The sequence below is a fragment of the Juglans microcarpa x Juglans regia genome, chromosome 5D (genome assembly GCF_004785595.1).
Source record: "Juglans microcarpa x Juglans regia isolate MS1-56 chromosome 5D, Jm3101_v1.0, whole genome shotgun sequence".
Classification (NCBI taxonomy): domain Eukaryota; kingdom Viridiplantae; phylum Streptophyta; class Magnoliopsida; order Fagales; family Juglandaceae; genus Juglans; species Juglans microcarpa x Juglans regia.
In genome coordinates, this window is record NC_054602.1 from 33,273,546 (window position 1) to 33,291,664 (window position 18,119).

General features: G+C 37.0%; 2 protein-coding genes across 3 annotated transcripts; one reads left to right on the forward strand and one right to left on the reverse strand.

The window, feature by feature from the left end:
- Positions 1-2,967: 2,967 nt before the first annotated feature.
- On the forward strand, positions 2,968-7,693 carry LOC121264022 (auxin transporter-like protein 2). 2 transcript variants are annotated; one of them, XM_041167049.1, is made up of 10 exons: positions 2,968-3,599; positions 3,700-3,755; positions 4,051-4,265; positions 4,361-4,546; positions 4,690-4,802; positions 4,901-5,084; positions 5,205-5,302; positions 5,925-6,132; positions 6,287-6,544; positions 7,160-7,693. In XM_041167049.1, the coding sequence occupies exons 3-10, from the start codon at positions 4,095-4,097 to the stop codon at positions 7,373-7,375; spliced, it is 1,434 nt and encodes a 477-aa protein (XP_041022983.1). In that variant the 5' UTR covers positions 2,968-3,599; positions 3,700-3,755; positions 4,051-4,094; the 3' UTR covers positions 7,376-7,693. The 2 variants fall into 2 exon arrangements, with proteins under 2 accessions (XP_041022983.1, XP_041022984.1); XM_041167050.1 differs by having other exon boundaries at positions 2,968-3,580.
- A 7,681-nt stretch (positions 7,694-15,374) lies between these two features.
- LOC121265921 (early nodulin-like protein 1) lies at positions 15,375-16,190 on the reverse strand. Its single transcript, XM_041169582.1, has 3 exons — positions 16,019-16,190; positions 15,702-15,904; positions 15,375-15,410 (listed from the first exon to the last, which is right to left on the reverse strand). Exons 1-3 carry the CDS (start codon positions 16,188-16,190, stop codon positions 15,375-15,377), a joined length of 411 nt encoding a protein of 136 aa, XP_041025516.1.
- Between the last annotated feature and the right edge of the window lie 1,929 nt (positions 16,191-18,119).

The following is an 18,119-nucleotide window of genomic DNA, read 5'->3' on the forward strand; positions in this document are numbered from 1 at the left end:
GCATAATATGAGTTATTACCGATAACAGGCCATACAAATATCTATATAATAATTAATATGCATGCTAAATGGTAAATTTCTAATCTTCCCTCATTAGAAAGTGGGATGAGGGTCCAAATAGGAGAGGATGGATGTGAGGGGTGCAAACGTGGAACACATTCCGAATTTTGATTCTCATGACAAAGGAATTAGTGGTGTCAACTGTCAAAATCTATTCCCTAATCATTACTTCCACCACTAAGCCCCCCTTACAGTTAATAATTTATTTATTTTTATTTTTATTTTTTGAAAAAGGCAAAAGTAAAATAAAGAATTCTAAATTTATGGGTTTGAGTGTTTGACAAAATGTAAACTGCAAATTAACTTTAATTAGCATAGAAATAGACGACAAAAAAAAAAAAAAAAAAAAAAAAGAAGAAAAGAGAGGGGGTAATGTGGGGAATTCGTGCAGGAGAAAAATCGAAGTGCGGGTCGTGTTGTGCTGGGGGGAGAGGTGTGGAGCGGGTCAAGAACGGACAAAATCCCCGTTTAAACGGTGCGTCGCTGGGGGTCTGTCTTGTAAGGAATATATGTGACACTTTTTCTTATTTTATTTATTTATTTCTTCGTGTTACATACACTCTCTCCCTTCTCCCCCCAATACCCAATATCCTCTCTATGGTGGCTTTGCGGCTCCACCACCTCTTTTCTCTCTCTCTCTCTCTTTTTAATTAATTGTAATTATTTTTTTTTCCCTTACGGGTGGGAAGTTGGAACCCAACCTGTTGACCCCCAAGTTTTGTTTTTTCTTTTTTTTAATTTTATTAGATAATAAAAATAAGAGAAATGATAATTACAGTCGTGAATGTATGAGCACCATGCAATCACTTTAACAAAATAAATAAATACAGACCACATAAAAATATATATATTTTTTAATAGTAAACCATATTTTTTTTTTCCAAAACGATTACACATTACACACTGCATAACTGTACGTAGCATTACTCTAAAAATAATAATACTTAACCCTTAAACTATGGGACATTTAATTATCATTGTCCGCTAAGATTATGCAGAAAGTAATGACCCCACTAAGCATGCCGGGAAGAGTACTTATCGATCACAGCTCCACACACAAACCTTTAGAAAACATTTCACTTCATGCTAGAGAAAGTGATGGGATTTTCCTAATGAGGTTTTTTAAATTGCCCATTTGTTCCTAATTAAGGACTGACTTCCCCCATATATAATTACTTTGTGTATAGGCTTCGATGCCGAGTTTGTTTTTTATAAATGCCCATTTGCAAATTTTGTGTACTGTTGGCACCATAAGCAAGTTGCATTAAATTAGTAATTTCAACCAACAAAAAAAAAAAAAAAAGATAAGATAAAGTTAAGATAAGAAAAGAAAGTCATGTTCTTAGCACATGTATCTTAATCTTCTATTCTACCCAAAAGAAAATAAAAAATAATAACTCAATAAAGCAAGAGAAGGGAAAAGAAGTTTGAACAATGAAAAGATAATGAGGTGGGGAGGTGGGCCAGTCCAAGCCGTCTGAAGGATAAAATGGAGGGGGCATCTGTTTCTTTTGATTAGGCATCATGAGTCACGACTCACGAGTCATGAGGCGGCGAGGCTGTGGGGTCGAGCCCTCAATGCGCGAGGGGTTCTAATTCAATTTTGCGCGCATGTTTTTCTTTTCTTTTAAAGCGTGCCTAACCCCAACCAATTCCTGCCGGCTGCGGGTCGTCAGCATCATGGCTCGGCTTCTTTCCTGCCCGAACCTCGCCGCAAAGACACGCCTGCCGGCCCTGTACCGAAACAGTGTCCCTGCGCCCAATCAAAAAAAAAATAAGAGGAGACGATTGTGTAACTGTGTTGTTAACGTAACGCAATGGGCCTCCATTTGTATGCGTCGGCAGCATTTGCCGGCGCGCTTTTAAACTAATTACAAAGGTATCTTTGACTTTTTATGGGGAGGAATGACTCACGGACAGAGTGTTTATAATTTTTATTAAAAATTAAAATACTTTGCCAAACATTAATAACGTTTCAAGACTCAAATGATATATTATCTCCTTATGATTATTAAAAATAAAATATAAAATCCTGGAGGAATTTTAATTTCCCAAAGGTCGATTGAATAAAAAAACGCATTGCGGCATGCCAAAGTGATATGGTTTTCGGGTGGGATTTTTGGCTTCCCTCTATTGACTGGGGGACAGTGAGGAGGTTGATGGAATCACAATTAATTAAAAATTAAATTGAAAAATGAAATGAGGGACAGGGAATTTAAAAGGGAAATTGAATTCCCGGAATTGTTGACATTGATTTGGATCATTTCTCTCAATTTTATATATTTTTTAAGAAAAATTCTTCCTATAAGTTATTATTCACCATCATACACAGTATAAAACCTCTATATTCTATAAAAAGTACTCTCATATTCTATGAAAAATTATAAGTGTGGGATATAAGAGTAAATAGTGGTTGATGGATAATATTCTTAAAAAATAATACAAAAAAAAATTTAGGGAATTAGATAAAAATATTATTTAGGTTACGTTTAAATGTTGAACTGAGTTGAGTTTGATGATAAAATATTGTTAGAATATTATTTTTTAATATTATTATTATTTTAAAATTTAAAAAAATTGAATTGTTTTATTATATTTTATGTTGGAATTTGAAAAAATTATAATGATGAGTTGAGATGATTTTAGTTACCAAATGAAGTTAAAGTTTTTATCTAAATGTAAAAGTTTTAAATGAAAGGTGATATTACTATTTAAATGAATTTTTTAAATTATATTAAATATTCAATAAATATTTAATTTTTCATTAATACCTTGAAATAAAAACTTAGGTACGGTAAAATAGTAGAATATCAAGTACATTGCAATGAGTTTATTTTTAGATTTTCGGAACCAAGTGAGAGTGTATAAAGTATTAGCCATTGAAAGGGTATTGGGGGGCTATAAAAAAGGAATGTCTACGGCATTATTGGGTCCTTACTGATGAGAACAACGTCCCAGTCACTTTGATCTACAAGCTGCTTTCCTCACCAAACGGAGACCCAGGAATCGAATCGGAATTTGGGAATTCAGGGCATTTGCGTGGTTTCGTCTCTCTCTCACCCTCTCTCTCTCTCTCTCTCTGTTTAAAGTGGAGAGTGGGGGGAATTTCAAAGGCGAAGAAAAAAATAAAAAGGCAAAAACCACAGTACTATTATATTTAGTGTATTAAATGTTTTGGGTTTGGTTTATATAATATATATAGGTTTGAATAGGAGCGAAAAGGGTATTTTTCTTCAACATCTGCAAGCTCCTTCGAAACAGCTGCTGCAGAGATTTTTATTTTTTCTTTCCTTCTTTTGAGGTCTCTCTCGCCGTCTTTGGGAGTTCGGCACTGCCTTTTCTCTGTGCAAATTGGTGGCGCATTAAAAGCGGGGCTTTTACTGAGCTAAGATTGGTTTTAAAGGGACGCGCAGAGACATTTGTAGCCTGAGATTTTGCCCATTATTTGGACGCAGTTAAGGCACTTCCCCACCTGCTAAATCTTGGGATGAAGAATAGTTGACACTCTGTTTTCTCAACCGTACTAGCCTCCTCTACTCGTGCGCTCTTTCTCGGTCTTTCTCTCTCTAAAGCCACTAATTTTTGTCATTCTGAAAACAAGGAAAAGGTGATATTACTGTCATTTTGTGTGGAAGACAGATCTGCAGTTGCTTCAATCTTTTCGCGAAAGAGACCTCTCGAAGAAGTTGAAAGTGGTATTGAGTTCGCGTTTTCTTTTTTGGTTCTCTTTAGTCTTGTTCGTGAAAAACATGTTACGACTCTGCCCCTTTTGTTTCCAAGCTTCGTAATTTGCTTCTTTTTTTGTTTCTGTTCTCCGTTCTCCTCCATCGTTTTTTGTACCTTGTGTGGAAGATTATGTTTTTTTTTTTTTTTAAGAGCTGAAGGAATTTTCTGTTAGTCGGATCTGAGGTCTTATTGGCTTTCGTTTTCTGGGCCTGCGTTGGATTGTAGATTTCCTTTGTCTCATTAACTGTCTTTTATATGTTTCAGATCTACCGGGATTTAGACGTTGCCTTTGGAGAAAAACGGAGACAATGTTGCCTCAGAAGCAAGCAGAGGAAGCAATAGTTCCCAACATTAGCGAGACAGAACACGAGGGCAAGGATGAAGAGAAGGTGGAAGAACATTCCGTGTTCAGCGTCAAGAACTTTCTCTGGCATGGCGGTTCTGTCTGGGACGCATGGTTCAGCTGCGCTTCCAATCAAGTAAAACCAATTACGAAAACCATAAAGAAACACTGATTTTTAGCTTAGTTCTTTCAAACGAATTAATAAATTTTGGTTCTTCTCTTTCACAACAGGTTGCGCAAGTGCTATTAACACTTCCTTACTCTTTCTCTCAACTGGGAATGCTATCAGGAATCTTGCTTCAGGTATTCTATGGACTCATGGGAAGCTGGACGGCTTATCTGATTAGTGTTCTCTACGTAGAGTACAGAAGCCGAAAGGAGAAGGAAAACGTCAGCTTCAAGAACCATGTGATACAGGTTGGTTTTGCTTCTCCGAATCACCAGCACCACTTATTCCCAATCAAAGCAAAACCGCTGGAGAAAAAAAAATTACTCCGGTTACTGTAGCCCAACACTACTGTCTTAACTATGTTCTTAAAGCACACTGTTTTCGATTGCAGTGGTTTGAAGTGCTTGATGGCCTTCTTGGTCCGTACTGGAAAGCAGTGGGGCTCGCTTTCAACTGTACTTTCCTCCTCTTTGGATCGGTCATTCAGCTTATAGCTTGTGCAAGGTAAGATCTTTCGTCAAAATTCACACTCAATTGTGGTAATTCTTGTCTGGGTTGTTGGATATCAACTATTTTTTTTGTATCTTCTGGACGAGTTACAGTAACATATACTACATCAACGACAATTTGGACAAACGGACTTGGACCTATATTTTTGGTGCTTGCTGTGCTACTACAGTATTCATACCTTCCTTTCATAACTACCGGATTTGGTCTTTTCTTGGCCTCGGAATGACCACGTATACTGCCTGGTACTTGACCATAGCTGCTGTTATCAATGGGCAGGTAATCAAACCTCGAGTTTAAGCCATGTTTTGTGTCTTGTAGGAGTAATAAATCTCGAGTTTTTTTCTCTTGCGATTTTGCACCAAGAAATGAAAAAAATAAAGAAAACTGTAATTGCAGGTTGAAAATGTGTCACATTCGGCGCCATCAAAACTAGTGCTATACTTCACCGGAGCAACCAACATACTATACACGTTCGGTGGTCATGCTGTGACTGTGTAGGCTTATCTTTTCCCCCCCAACATATTATCCCCTTGCTCTTCTTTTCCTTGTTTCTACACGGCTTCTGTCTGCAGCTTTTGCCGGTCATCTCAGTGTTGGCGACCCACAGACAAAATCATGCAATCAACTTTTGTTTGCCCGGAAACAACATTACCCTCTCCCTCCTTTTCTCTAGGCAAAATGCACAGTAATGTCTTGTATATATTCTAGTTTAATCAAATCCAAACTGTATTCTTTGCTTAGTCTAGATTCTGACCTTAACCTAGTCTCCTTTGTCTTTTCCCACGAGATATTATTATCCGTGTCCTACACAAACATAAATAGTAATCAGAGACTATGGGATTGGGGACACTTTGGTAAAATCACTTCGTTACTTACATATGTTCCCAAGCTTTCACATGAGCTTCTGGCAGTTGTCTTGAGGATGGACGCTCGTGATGATTGTTAAATATGAAAAATGAAAATTTTCATGTAGTGGAGTTAAAGTATCTGGTTAAATTAAAGTGAAATGCTTTTTCCAGAATTTGGCCGTCCCTTTTTTTTTCCCCTTCCTAGATTTACGAGTGGTAAGCAAACTGATTCTGATATATGGAATTCCTCTGAAAATTAATGTTTCAGGGAAATAATGCACGCCATGTGGAAGCCCCAGAAATTTAAGTACATATACCTCATGGCCACCCTTTACGTTTTCACACTAACCATTCCTTCAGCCACTGCTGTCTATTGGGCGTTTGGTGATCAGCTCCTCAACCATTCTAATGCCTTCTCTCTCCTCCCCAAGAATGGCTTCCGTGATGCTGCTGTTATCTTGATGCTTATTCACCAGGTTGTATTACTTAACCATAGGAGCCTAGTCGAAAAAACTATATTTTATTCCATTTTTGGTTTTGTTTTTGCACAAAACAACTGCCCTTGAAAGAATGAATGATATTTTCACTGGAATCTGACATTCTGTTATATTTTATGAAATTGTTTTGCAGTTTATAACATTTGGGTTTGCATGCACCCCGCTCTACTTTGTGTGGGAGAAGGTGATAGGGATGCATGACACAAGGAGCATCTGTTTAAGGGCGCTCGCAAGGCTACCAGTGGTGATACCCATATGGTTTTTGGCGATAATCTTCCCATTCTTTGGTCCTATAAATTCTGCAGTTGGGGCTCTTTTGGTTAGCTTCACTGTATACATTATCCCATCTTTAGCACATATGCTAACCTACAGAAAAGCTTCTGCCCGACAGGTAAAATCTCCTAAACAACTGGTCTCTGATTCTGTTTCAGGCTTTCACTCTCTCACTCACCCCGTCCCCACGAAGGCATTTGCCTTTTTTTTCCACTTTGGCCAAGACCTTTAGGCTTTACTAGTGGCAAGTTGTAATTATCTTGATCCATTGGGGGTAGGTTTAGCGTCGGAGATTTAGTGGGCACCCGGCTTTGATGGGCATTCCCACATTCTACAGTTGCAGAGTGCCCACAAAAAGTTGAGAGATGGAGATTGTGAAGCAAGTGTACAAAAGCATTTAAGGCTCTGATATGGAAATATTACTATAAAGAATGGAGATGGGTGGCAAGTCACTTTCATTTGGTTATTAGCTACAGTCTTGAGTATTGTACCATCTCTTAAGATGAGCTGGCCGACTTGACTAACTTGTTTTTCAATAATTCAATTAGGCCCATTTCTGCATAATCTGTCTAGAAATTCACCAACCTCTTAAAATCCATTTGTGGTACAATCTGGGGTGGCTGTTGCCTGTCCAGGTTTTGTGTTTGATGCGAATTCTCAATGGGGCCTTAAATAATGTGATCAAGTTTGGTTCACCTTTGTTTGTTTCTTTTTCTTACCATTTTTCTTGCAGAATGCTGCTGAGAAGCCTCCCTTCTTTTTACCAAGCTGGACTGGCATGTATGTGTTCAATGCTTTTATAGTGGTTTGGGTTCTGGTGATTGGCTTTGGGTTCGGAGGATGGGCCAGCATGACCAACTTTGTGAGGCAAGTTGACACATTTGGGCTCTTTGCCAAGTGCTATCAGTGCAAGCCTCCAACACCAGCAGCTGCAGCCCCTCATCACTGAGATCACTCAAGACAGACTCTCTCTGCTCTTTCTTCCTTCCATATTCTGTATCATACATGGGGAAGTAGTAATATTTCCTCTACATGTGATGTGTGGTGGATTTTTTGCTCTTTTTTTTTGGATCTTATATTTTTTTGTCTTAAATTAGTTCCTATAAAATAGTGTGTGATGATTCCCTTGCTATCAACGAATAGGTTTTACTTGAATCAGATATATATATGTTTTAGGTTATCTTTTGCTTTTTCCTCTCTTTGTTACCTTTCTTTTTGGTATTGACATGTTGTTGGGATATTATAATATATGATTTTTGTTGGCCTTTCTTCGCTGTTATAACTTCCCAGTCTCATTATTAGTAGCATGTTTCCAAAGCGCATCTTTTATATATATATATAGTGATGGCATGGGCCTCCTCTGTTTCTATTTTTATTTTTAATATCCACGTGGCCTGACATCATAGGTTGAATATGGACATGTTTGAATGGTCCATTTGACCTAAGATTCCATTTGAGAGGATGGAAGGTGGTCATGTCCCACCGATGGAGCATGGGTTGCACGTGGGTTCATTTGCTAGTCACGTGCCACTCTTTGCTCCTTGATATTCTGGCTTCACAAAATTAAAAATCACATGTGAACATATGCATGATGACCACCTCCTTTCCATACATGGTTGGTTGAATTATGCTATTTGTTTTTAATTTTCTTGTCAATTTTGCCAGATATTCAGGGATAGTCTTGCCGGTTCTCTGAATTATGTAATTAACAAGGCTGGTGCTAGCGGGCCGTCCAGCACTTATCGCTAGTACAAATGTGTAGTTTGTTTTTGTTATTATTTGTAAAAAAAAAAAAAATTCACATCTTTAATCATTAAGAAAAAATTTAAAAAATATACAATTTTATTAATAATCAATTTTTTAATTACTAAGTAAAATAAATAAAAAATTAAAATATTCAAACTATAATAAATAAAAAAAGTAAAATATTCAACTATAATTGACGAGGCCAAATAGTATTTTTCTATTAACAAATGGTGGTTAAGATTTCCATGGAAAGTGCTGACCGATTAATGATCATTGATTTTTATACTTAAATATTTCATGGGCCACTTGATTGGTCCATGGGTTTTCCACCTTGTTAGATGTTTTGGTGAGGCTACTAGTTTGGTTATACAAAATCAAATCATTTCATTTCATATAATTATTATAATTTTATTAAACTTTCACACAAAATATAATAAAAAGTTTATTATTTTCAAATCTAAAAAAAAAAAATAATAATATTAAAAATTTATATTATAATAATATTTTATTAAACTTTCAATAAAACATATCATCTCACCTCATCTCATCTCATCTGAACTACATAACCAAACAAGGTTAAACTCTCGATTCAAATCTACTTATCCCTCTCCATAAAGCAGAGGTACTCATTCATACTCTTAATTGACAAAATAATCATTCATGAGCATGGAGGGAAGAGAATTGGCATACCATGGACTATACCCTACTTTATGGCTGGGCAACCAGAGTCCGTCTCATAGCCCACCCGTGCATCCTGCCCAACTCTCACGGTATTGGGCTAAAATTTCGCCTAATATATTGAGTGAGTCGGATGGACTGATTTTTTTTTTCAATGAAGCAAAGTGGGGTGTGGGCAGTATATCCATCTGTCTGATATCCACTCGCCCCACACCTATATATATATATATATACAACCCTAATTCTAATCGAGTGAGGAACGTCTCCTCTTGAGCTTTCACATCTAGGAAAATCTTCTTCTTTTCTGAGTGAGCATCTCCTCTCCTCCTCCTTCCTCCATCTCTTCTTTTTTTCCCGACATCGAAGTTCTCTATTCTCAAACCAAAGACCCAAGACGTCGGTCTTGAATCAATTTTGATTCCATTTTTAGTTTGATTTGGATTTGGATTTGGAAGGTACGGCAGAGGGAATAATGGAAAGAATTTTTTTTATTTTTTTGGTGGTTTTTTGCCTCTTCGGAATAAGGGAGCGGTCAGCTCCTGCCCTCTATTTGTTCACCCATATGACAGGGACGGACGACCTTTTTATAAGGCAAGCATAAAGGGTTAGGTGGGATTAGGTCATCCTGACCAAACAGCCCGAGAGTGAAGTGGAGCTGTTATCCGGCCTTCCCTACTTATACATCCTACTCGTTCTTTAATCTCTTTCTTTTTTTCATTCTATTTATTTTCTCATTTTTGGGTTTCGGCTTACTACCACTTTGATGGACTAAGTTGCCGTTTTAGTAAACGCATGTCATCGAAAACGTTTGCATCAATTAATACTGACATGTGAACTATATGCTCCTCCACAGACAGTGAAGGTCCAATGTCAGCATACGACGCATCCTCCGGTTGCTACCCTATGTTCCCACTTTCTTTAACCAATGATCAAGACAAAGTGGTCGTAGAAGTCTCCTACAGCCAATCCAAACAAACAAGATGTAGCACGCGACTTTTAGTCCTAGGCTTCAATCTGTTTATCAGACTGTGCTAAAACCACTTCAAGCTACTTCCCCTAAGTGAAAAATGGGTGGGAGCCAATTTTGACTCTGAATCCTTTTTTTTTTTTTTTTATTCCACTTGTGTTGCATTTATTTTTTTGGGATGATTGTTGGGGACTCCCAACCCATTGAATATGTAACCACTTAGTTTATCTGTGAATTTGTTTGCTTAGAAAAAAAATATATTGACACGTGCTGCCCATATTCACTTCATCCAATCTCTTGTCCGAGTTTCCCTTCTTATGTTTTTCCTTTCCTTCTCCTCTCTACTTGTTCCTTGAACTTTTCCTAATTTTTTTAATATACTTTGTTTTTCTCTATCTTTGGGCTTTGACGCATAGATGTGCTCATTTTTACTACTTCACCCTCTTCTTATGCTACCATTGTACTAAACCCACTAGGCAGCATCTAGGGGTGGGCAGTGGGTGCCCGCCACCTGTTGCACCACCCCGTTCGTTCCGCCCCCGCCTAGGTGGGGCGAGGGATCCACTCCGCACAGACGAGGGGCCCGCCCATATGAAAGGGGCTTTGCGAAGGCAGGGGACGGAGGGGCTCAACCCCGCTCCGTAAATCCCTCGCCCCGCAACCACATGTCTAAGGCCAACCAGTTACCAAACACCCCCCTCCCCCCGATTCCTTAGTTTCTCGAACTCTCTTAATCTCTCTCGTCCCAGACCTAGACTCCCAAACAGCCAAACTCTCTCAAACTCTCTCGATCTCGTTTGCCATGAAAGTAACAAACGTCGGCAGAGACGACTCGATTGGGTTTGTTCTAACAGACGCTGCTAAGACTGAGAAGAACCGATTTTGTTTGCGATGAAAGTAACAGACGCCGAGGTATATGAATCCAGAATCTCTCTTGGGTTTGTTCATTGTTGTAAAAGATACCAAGATTAATCTCTCTTGGATTTGGGTTTGTTGTAATTGATTGGGGGAGCCGAGGGGGGGTAGGGGGCGAATAGATGGAGGTCCACCACCGCACCCCGTGCAACGGATGGGGTACCCTGCCCTCGCATGGACGGAGGCGGATTACGGGGAAAAAATCCCCACCCAAGCCCATGCGGGGGCGAGGGACGAGGAAGGGGTGGCCCCACCCCATAAGGGGCGGGTAGCACCCCTAGCGCCATCTTCTCTTCCCACTTTAGGCAGGTGATGCTCAAACACCATTACCACTTCCTACAATGGCAACCCCACAGTTAATGGTAGTCACAAAAGGACCAAGAGAAGTGCAGCTTCGCACCATCTTGAACCCTCGGTCTTCTTAGTAGGCAGATTAGAAAGATGAAAGAATAAAAGGATTTGCTTGGTTGCTCGGTTCAATGTGGGCTTCTTTGGTGGGAATCGTCAGTCATTGAGCTGCACAGATCTTTGCTCACATAAATTTAAGCCCAACATTCCAATCAACTCGCTTTCACAGGCTCCGTCAGGTGACCTTTTTGGGCTAGACCATTCGTCATATTTTTGCTCTTATGTGGCCCACATGCACGCCCAATTCACAATATTATCGGTCCATAATTACCGAATGTATAAATAATTGGTTTTACACTATAATAAAACTCTGAATTTAAAAAAATAAATAAACAATTCCTGAAATTAAAAAAATATTTGCAAAATCATTATTTAAAAAAAAAAGAAGGCTACTACATTCTTTGTACTGTACTTTTGATTAAGATGACACGTTTAGTGATGTAAGCCAAACTTCAAAATTAATAATAATAAATAAATAACTATTTCTTATTTTATCAAAATTAAAAAAAAAATTAAACTTTCTGGATATAAGTGTTTGGGATGGTTTAGATTTCATATGGTGAAATGGTTTACTATTTAAGGATGTGATTTACTCATCTTTAGTCACAACTGAGGTGGTAAGTTTTAAGAGTTAGAGAGGTATTCTCAAGTATTTTCAGATATTTATTTTTCAAATATCACTCAAATATAAAATATTTTTTAGTTTTAAGGGCCCGTTTGGATACTTAGAATATTCAGGTATATCTGTGAAAAATAATGAAATGGTTTGAGTCAAGATATTTTATTGGATTTTGAGAAAGTAGAAGGAAAAAGTTGAAAAAAAATATTATAAATTAAAAAAATTGTTTAAATATAATTTTTTAATATAATTTTTGTTTTGAAATTTTAAAAACTAGTATTTTTTTTTGTATTGTGTTTGCAAATTAATTTGAAAAAATTGTAATGATTAAATTTCGATCGGATGTTGAGATGAGATGAGATGAAATGAAAAATATGTAAATAATAGTGAAATGGTTTGAGTTAAATTATTTTATGGGATTTTAGGAAATGAGAGAGAAAAACTTGAATAAATATATTATAAAGTTAAAATGTTGTTAGAATATAATTTTTTAATATAATTTTTGTTTTAAGATTTGAGAATTTTGTATTGTTTTTTGTATTTTTTTCGAAGTTTGAAAAAATTATAATGATTAGATGAAAATGTTGAAGATTTAAAATTGAAAAGTGTTTGTATTTTAGTGATGTTTGGATGTTGAGATGAAATGAGATTCTGTTTCTCATATCATCTCAGCATCCAAACGAATCATTAAGTAATGATTAAATGAAAAAATTTAATATTTGAAATTGAAAAATGTTTTGCATTTGAGTGATGTTTAGGTAGAAAATATCTCAAAACACTTGAGATATATTGTGTTGCCAAACAAGGCCAATATTTATTTTTTTCATCTAATCATTACTTAATCATTATCCAAACACAAAATACAATAAAATTTTCTTAAACTTCCAAACAAAACTAAAAAAATAATACAACTTTTTCAAATTCCAAAATAAAAATTATATTCTAACAATATTTTAACTTTATAATATTTTTTTATTCAACTTATACTCTCTCATTTCTCAAAACTCCATAAAAATCTTAACTCAAACCATTTTACTATTTGTCATAAACTATTTTACTACTATTCAATATTCTAAGTATGCAAACGATCCTAAATGTTTTAACAGCCAAATAAAAAAGCACTATAGCATATTAAATATTTAATGTAATTAGGAATTGTAAAATTCACATTTTTCTTTCGAAGATATACCTTGGACCGAGCATTGGCTCGAATGTACAGAGCCTGTAGAGTAATCTGACATATGTTCACAAAGTCAGCTCAAAAGCAAAATGGTCTCTCCAATTTCCCTCTAAAAACCTTATCCGTCTTTATCTTCTCACTCTTTTAGTGCTCAGCCAAGGCGTCTGTGGTCCTCGGAGCTCCTCCTGTCTCTCCCAATCACTAACTATCCCATCTCGCAAATCTTTCTCTAGGTCCAAAACCCTAGGCGCATTGCACTCTTCTCATTCGACTTCTTCTCTCTCGATTTCTACTACAATTCCTCTTCCAACAGTCCCTCCAGGTAACCATTTATATAACTCTCTCTCTCTTGCTCCTTAATCTTTCCCTAATATTTTCGTTATACTTGTGTTGATATCGTGTTTCGCAGCTCGAGCAACTCCACATGGCCCAATTCGTCTACCTGCTGCTAGGAAGAAATGAGGGTTACGGGGTGGTGGAGGACACCTCTGATGCTAAAGTCAATGTGAGTTCCTTGAAAGAATTATGAATTAAAATGTCAAAGTGTCTGAACCCCTCCCTGGCTGAGGGAGGGGGTATATATATCTGGTCAGAACGATCCTCAAGAAGGAGATAGTGGGTGTGCCGCTCCGTACTTGGGTCGGGTATCCCTGTCATCTCCCTACTACGCAGAAGACTTACTAGACTTGATCGTGGCTGCTATTGACACCCCAGGAGGCACGTCATGGTGTGCCCAGCCCCGAGATCATTAAATGCAGTGTGACTTCCTATCTTGGCGTGCCCGTTTCTGTCCTATTAAATGCGGCGTGGCCCTTGTCAGGTGCATCCATCTCTTTGGCTTGTCCAGATGCCGAGGTCCAGGGACAGGGATTGTCCTTGAATGTCGGTCAGTAGTGGTGTCAGACAGCTCTACCTTCCATCCTCTGGCCAACACGTGTCGCCTGATTGCTTCCCCTCCTGGGCTCCCTGAGCCGACCTAGTCTGGCCCAGCCCTTGTCCTTAGGCCCAGGAACTGTTTGGGCCTTGTGGGCCAGGCCTACTCCCCCTAGCCCTACCCTGGAGATTACTCCCCTCACAACTTTTTTAGTGTAATGTGGCAAAGGCGATAAGAAAATAGCCAGGGGAAAACGTTTCAATCATTCCTTTGACTAATAGCTAATAGTACTCTAAAGTGTAACAATGTAGATGGAATAGTAACAGTACACTATTTATTAAAGGAAATTAACATAACAGTGCTCTCTTCGAGGGGGAGCTCCTCCATAGTAATAATGAAACTATGCAAAGTAAATGTTAACATACAAACCCATGGCTTCTCCCAACTCCCGACCCATGTTTCTTGAGTGCGTCTACTTTTACAAGCCCACAACCCATTTCCCTCCTCAACCCATCACTTGTTACATCTTCAGCCAACTAGGGTTCTCTTGCTCGACAGAACACTTCAGCTCATGAACTCCTCCCTGTCAGTGTGTCACAAAACCTAAGCTTAATTCTTTGATAAATAATCATCGTTAAGTCTTATCATTATTTTTATCTTTTCATTTTCAATAGTTAAAAAATATATATATAATAGTCTGAGGCGTAGGAATATATAGAAAGAGAAAAGACCTCCGAGGGCAACTGTTTCTCCATCTCCAACAAAGAAAGATTGGTTTGAGGATGATGCCAACGTCAAGATTGAAATTGACGAGTCTTTCTAGCAATTCATGTAGCGAGTAAATGGCTTCTAATTTTATGTTATCCCTATCTTTATGTAATTTCTGACCTTCGAAATTCTTTGCATTGTTCTTGGTGTTGTCACTAATGCTTGCATGATTCCTAATTTCGCCTTTGACTTGCCTATAAACTTCTAGGGGATAATACTTGTCAAATCTCTCTAACCTTGTACTGAACCTTAAAAGAAAAACCATTTTCTCTAGTTCAAGAACATCTAATAAAGTGTTTACATGACATAATTTGTTTTTAAAAATTAATTTTAACATTTGAACCTTACAAATCAAATATTACAATTTAAATAACGTGCTCTACACACCGACTTGGGAATAAAATAACTCTTAAATATATATAATTAAAAATGTATGTTTTGCAGCTCGAAATAATTCTAAAAGGATTACATGAATAAAAATTATAAAGATGTAGTGTGGCATCCTATTCTGACGGTTCTTTAGAATGATGCTGAAGCTTAGCCAGTTACATGCTTGCCCCCACCTGCTTTTTATATTTTAAGAATTTGATCCGCTTGCCCGATAGCCTTTGTGTGCGGGGTGGATCGGCCGAGCGGATCGGGTACAATTACCTGTCCACCCAAACCTAGCAAGAAGACACTGATGTTGAATCAATGTTGCATAATTGTGATTTACTAAAAATCTATTCCACTCATCATTCCTACACCACACACCACACATAATTTTTTATTTTATTTTTCTACTTGGATCGACTCAAATGTCCAAGCAATGTGACAATTCATATGATATCTGAAGTGTAAAGTTGCCAAAATTACTACAATTAAGAAAATTTAAAAAAAAAAAACTTATCAAAGGTGGTGGCGACTCTCGATTATACTCAATGAGAAATTTTATAGATTAGCAATTGTAACTGATCCCACACTCCACACCTGACGTGGTGGGTTTTATTTTATTTTTTTATTTTTTTTCTTTCTTCCTTACGGCTGAAAGAATTCCTCTCAAAATAAATGTGAAACATTCTTTTCTTCCCATTCGAATTTTGTCCCGCGAAACCCCCTTCCTCCCTCGCCAGTGTCTTACAACTAAAACAATAACGATAAGTTTATGTCCTTTCTCACAGCTTTGGTCCTTCCTAGTGATGAAAAAGAATGGCCCAGACCTATCAAACTGGAACTTAGAATCACCTTCCTCCAATTTCTTGATGGGGTTCTTTGTGTTGCAGTTATAGTAATCATCTTTGTTTACAACAAGCATAGAGTTCGTCCATTTCTTATACATAAAGACTGGAAAAAAAAAAAAAGGAAAAACAATACTCAAAAGAATAAATCAACCAAATGATCAATCAGTAAAAGGAAAAAAGAAAGGTCGTGATTCTGCATGAAAACTAAATTACCTACCGAGAGTATCATTGACTTGGAACCTGTTTCTCTCAGCCCACTGGCTATAGCTCTCAGAGGGATACAAGACCCACCCATCTCTTCCGCCTACATAGAATTTGTAGGCAAGGGAAGATGATAGAAAACAAGAAAGGAGAACAAAGAAAATTAAGATATGCGTCTGAAATTCCATGTTGGGGGTAGGTGCACTTCTTTAGTGAACCTGGCCTGCCACATGGGGTGTGGGGTGTGTGCCCAACAATCGGCTAATACCAAGATTTTTCCATACTGAATTTGGGCAATGTTTGATCCTTCTGAAGCTTTCAATAAATTATGGAAGAGAATTATAAAGGTTTCATGACCAAATAAGTACTTGGCGTTTTACATAATTTGGTTCCCTTTCTTCTAGACTGAATAAAACTCGAGATTTAACGGCATGTTTGGTTAATGAAATGAGATTAAAATTATGTGAATAATAATAAAATGATTTGTGAATAGTAAATAAATAGTTTGTGTTAAGATGTTTTATTAGGTTTTGGGAAATGAGAGAGAAAAAGTTGAATAAAAATATTATAAAGTTAAAAAATTGTTTGAAGATAATTTTTTAATTAAAATTTAAAAGTTTTGTCTTATTTTTTATGTTTTGTTTGTAAGTTTAGAAAGTTGTAGTGAAATTGAAAAGTGTTTAATGTTTGACCAATAATATTTGTGAAGAAAATTATGAAAAGCTAACTTCTTAAACCTGACTTGAACCCTCCCATTTTAGAGAAACTATTAACGAAGGAGAAATAAGGACTAAGATTGTTGTTATTTTAAGTGTGCGAGCCAGGATAGTCACCCTGAATAGGCGAGGTAAGTGGTTCACTATACTTGAACCCAACCCCTTTTGTGTGTTGAGAATATGTTAAAAGATCCAACCATTGATCCAAAAGCCATGCGACTGTTGAATTCTAATTTGGTTAAACTTTTAACCCTTAGGATCATAACATTCCACTACGCTTTCAAATCCAACGTTCACGGCGGTCCACTTTATCGACATTGATCCAATGGTAGTCTTTTCCCTTTTGGCAGGTTCAGTCATCTATCAATATTCAATGGCTTAACACTGTTTATACATAGTACCAAAGCATTTTAATCCAGCCTATAGGTTGCCCCCTCCGTGATTTGAACCCTTGACATGGTCCCTACTCTAATTTCAATTGTTAAAGACCCAACCATTGATTCAAAAGCTCTAAGATTGTTGGATACTAATTTAATTAAATCTTTAACCCTCGATATCATATCATAATAGCTGTTTTCATGATAAAATTCAGTGTGGAGGTTTTAGCCTTTTAGGTACTAGTGGTACCACTTGTCCAATCTTCCCATCTTGATTGTTGGTCTGGAGCTTGTTAATTTGGACATGAGATGGTTTTATGGATAATGTTAAGAGTGTCTATGAATATTGTAAATATTTGGGAATTTTTTTTAAGATGATGGTTTTATAGAGTTTTGAAAAAGTTGTGAGACCCACTGAAAAAATATGTTTGGATGTGAAGTTTTAAGAGATGATGTAATAAATAATATAAAATGAAAAAACATGAAGTGGCCACCGTGTATTTGTTTATTTATTTAGTTTTTCAAAATTATTTTATTAATTTATTTTGAAGATGTATTTGTTTTTTTTTTTTTTTAAATTTATTGGGGTTGGAAAGAATCTAGAGGAGTTCTAACCAAGTAGGTATTGTTTGTTTGAGAATGAAACCGTCTTTGACTTCTAAGCTTCATCCTACATCCGAACATAGCCTTATAACTCGTTGCGGGTGCCATCTTGGTTGAAAATCTACCTTGATTCATGTATTAGGGGCTCAACCTTAGTACTTGGAATGAAAAAGATGCGAATATATAAAGTGAGCTCTGACTTGGGCATTATAAATGTTGTGTGGTCTATTTTATGCATCTATCTTTTACTCGAGATCCAGAACTCTAAAGGATCTAAACCCGAATTGTTTTTTTTTTTTCAAAGAAAATAGTTCATTCATTGCCTGGTGATGAATACAATATTTGATTTTCTTGTTTGTAAAGATAGCATAAAATATGAAAAAATCTAGTTGTAAGCGGATTTGCTCACCAATATACGCAC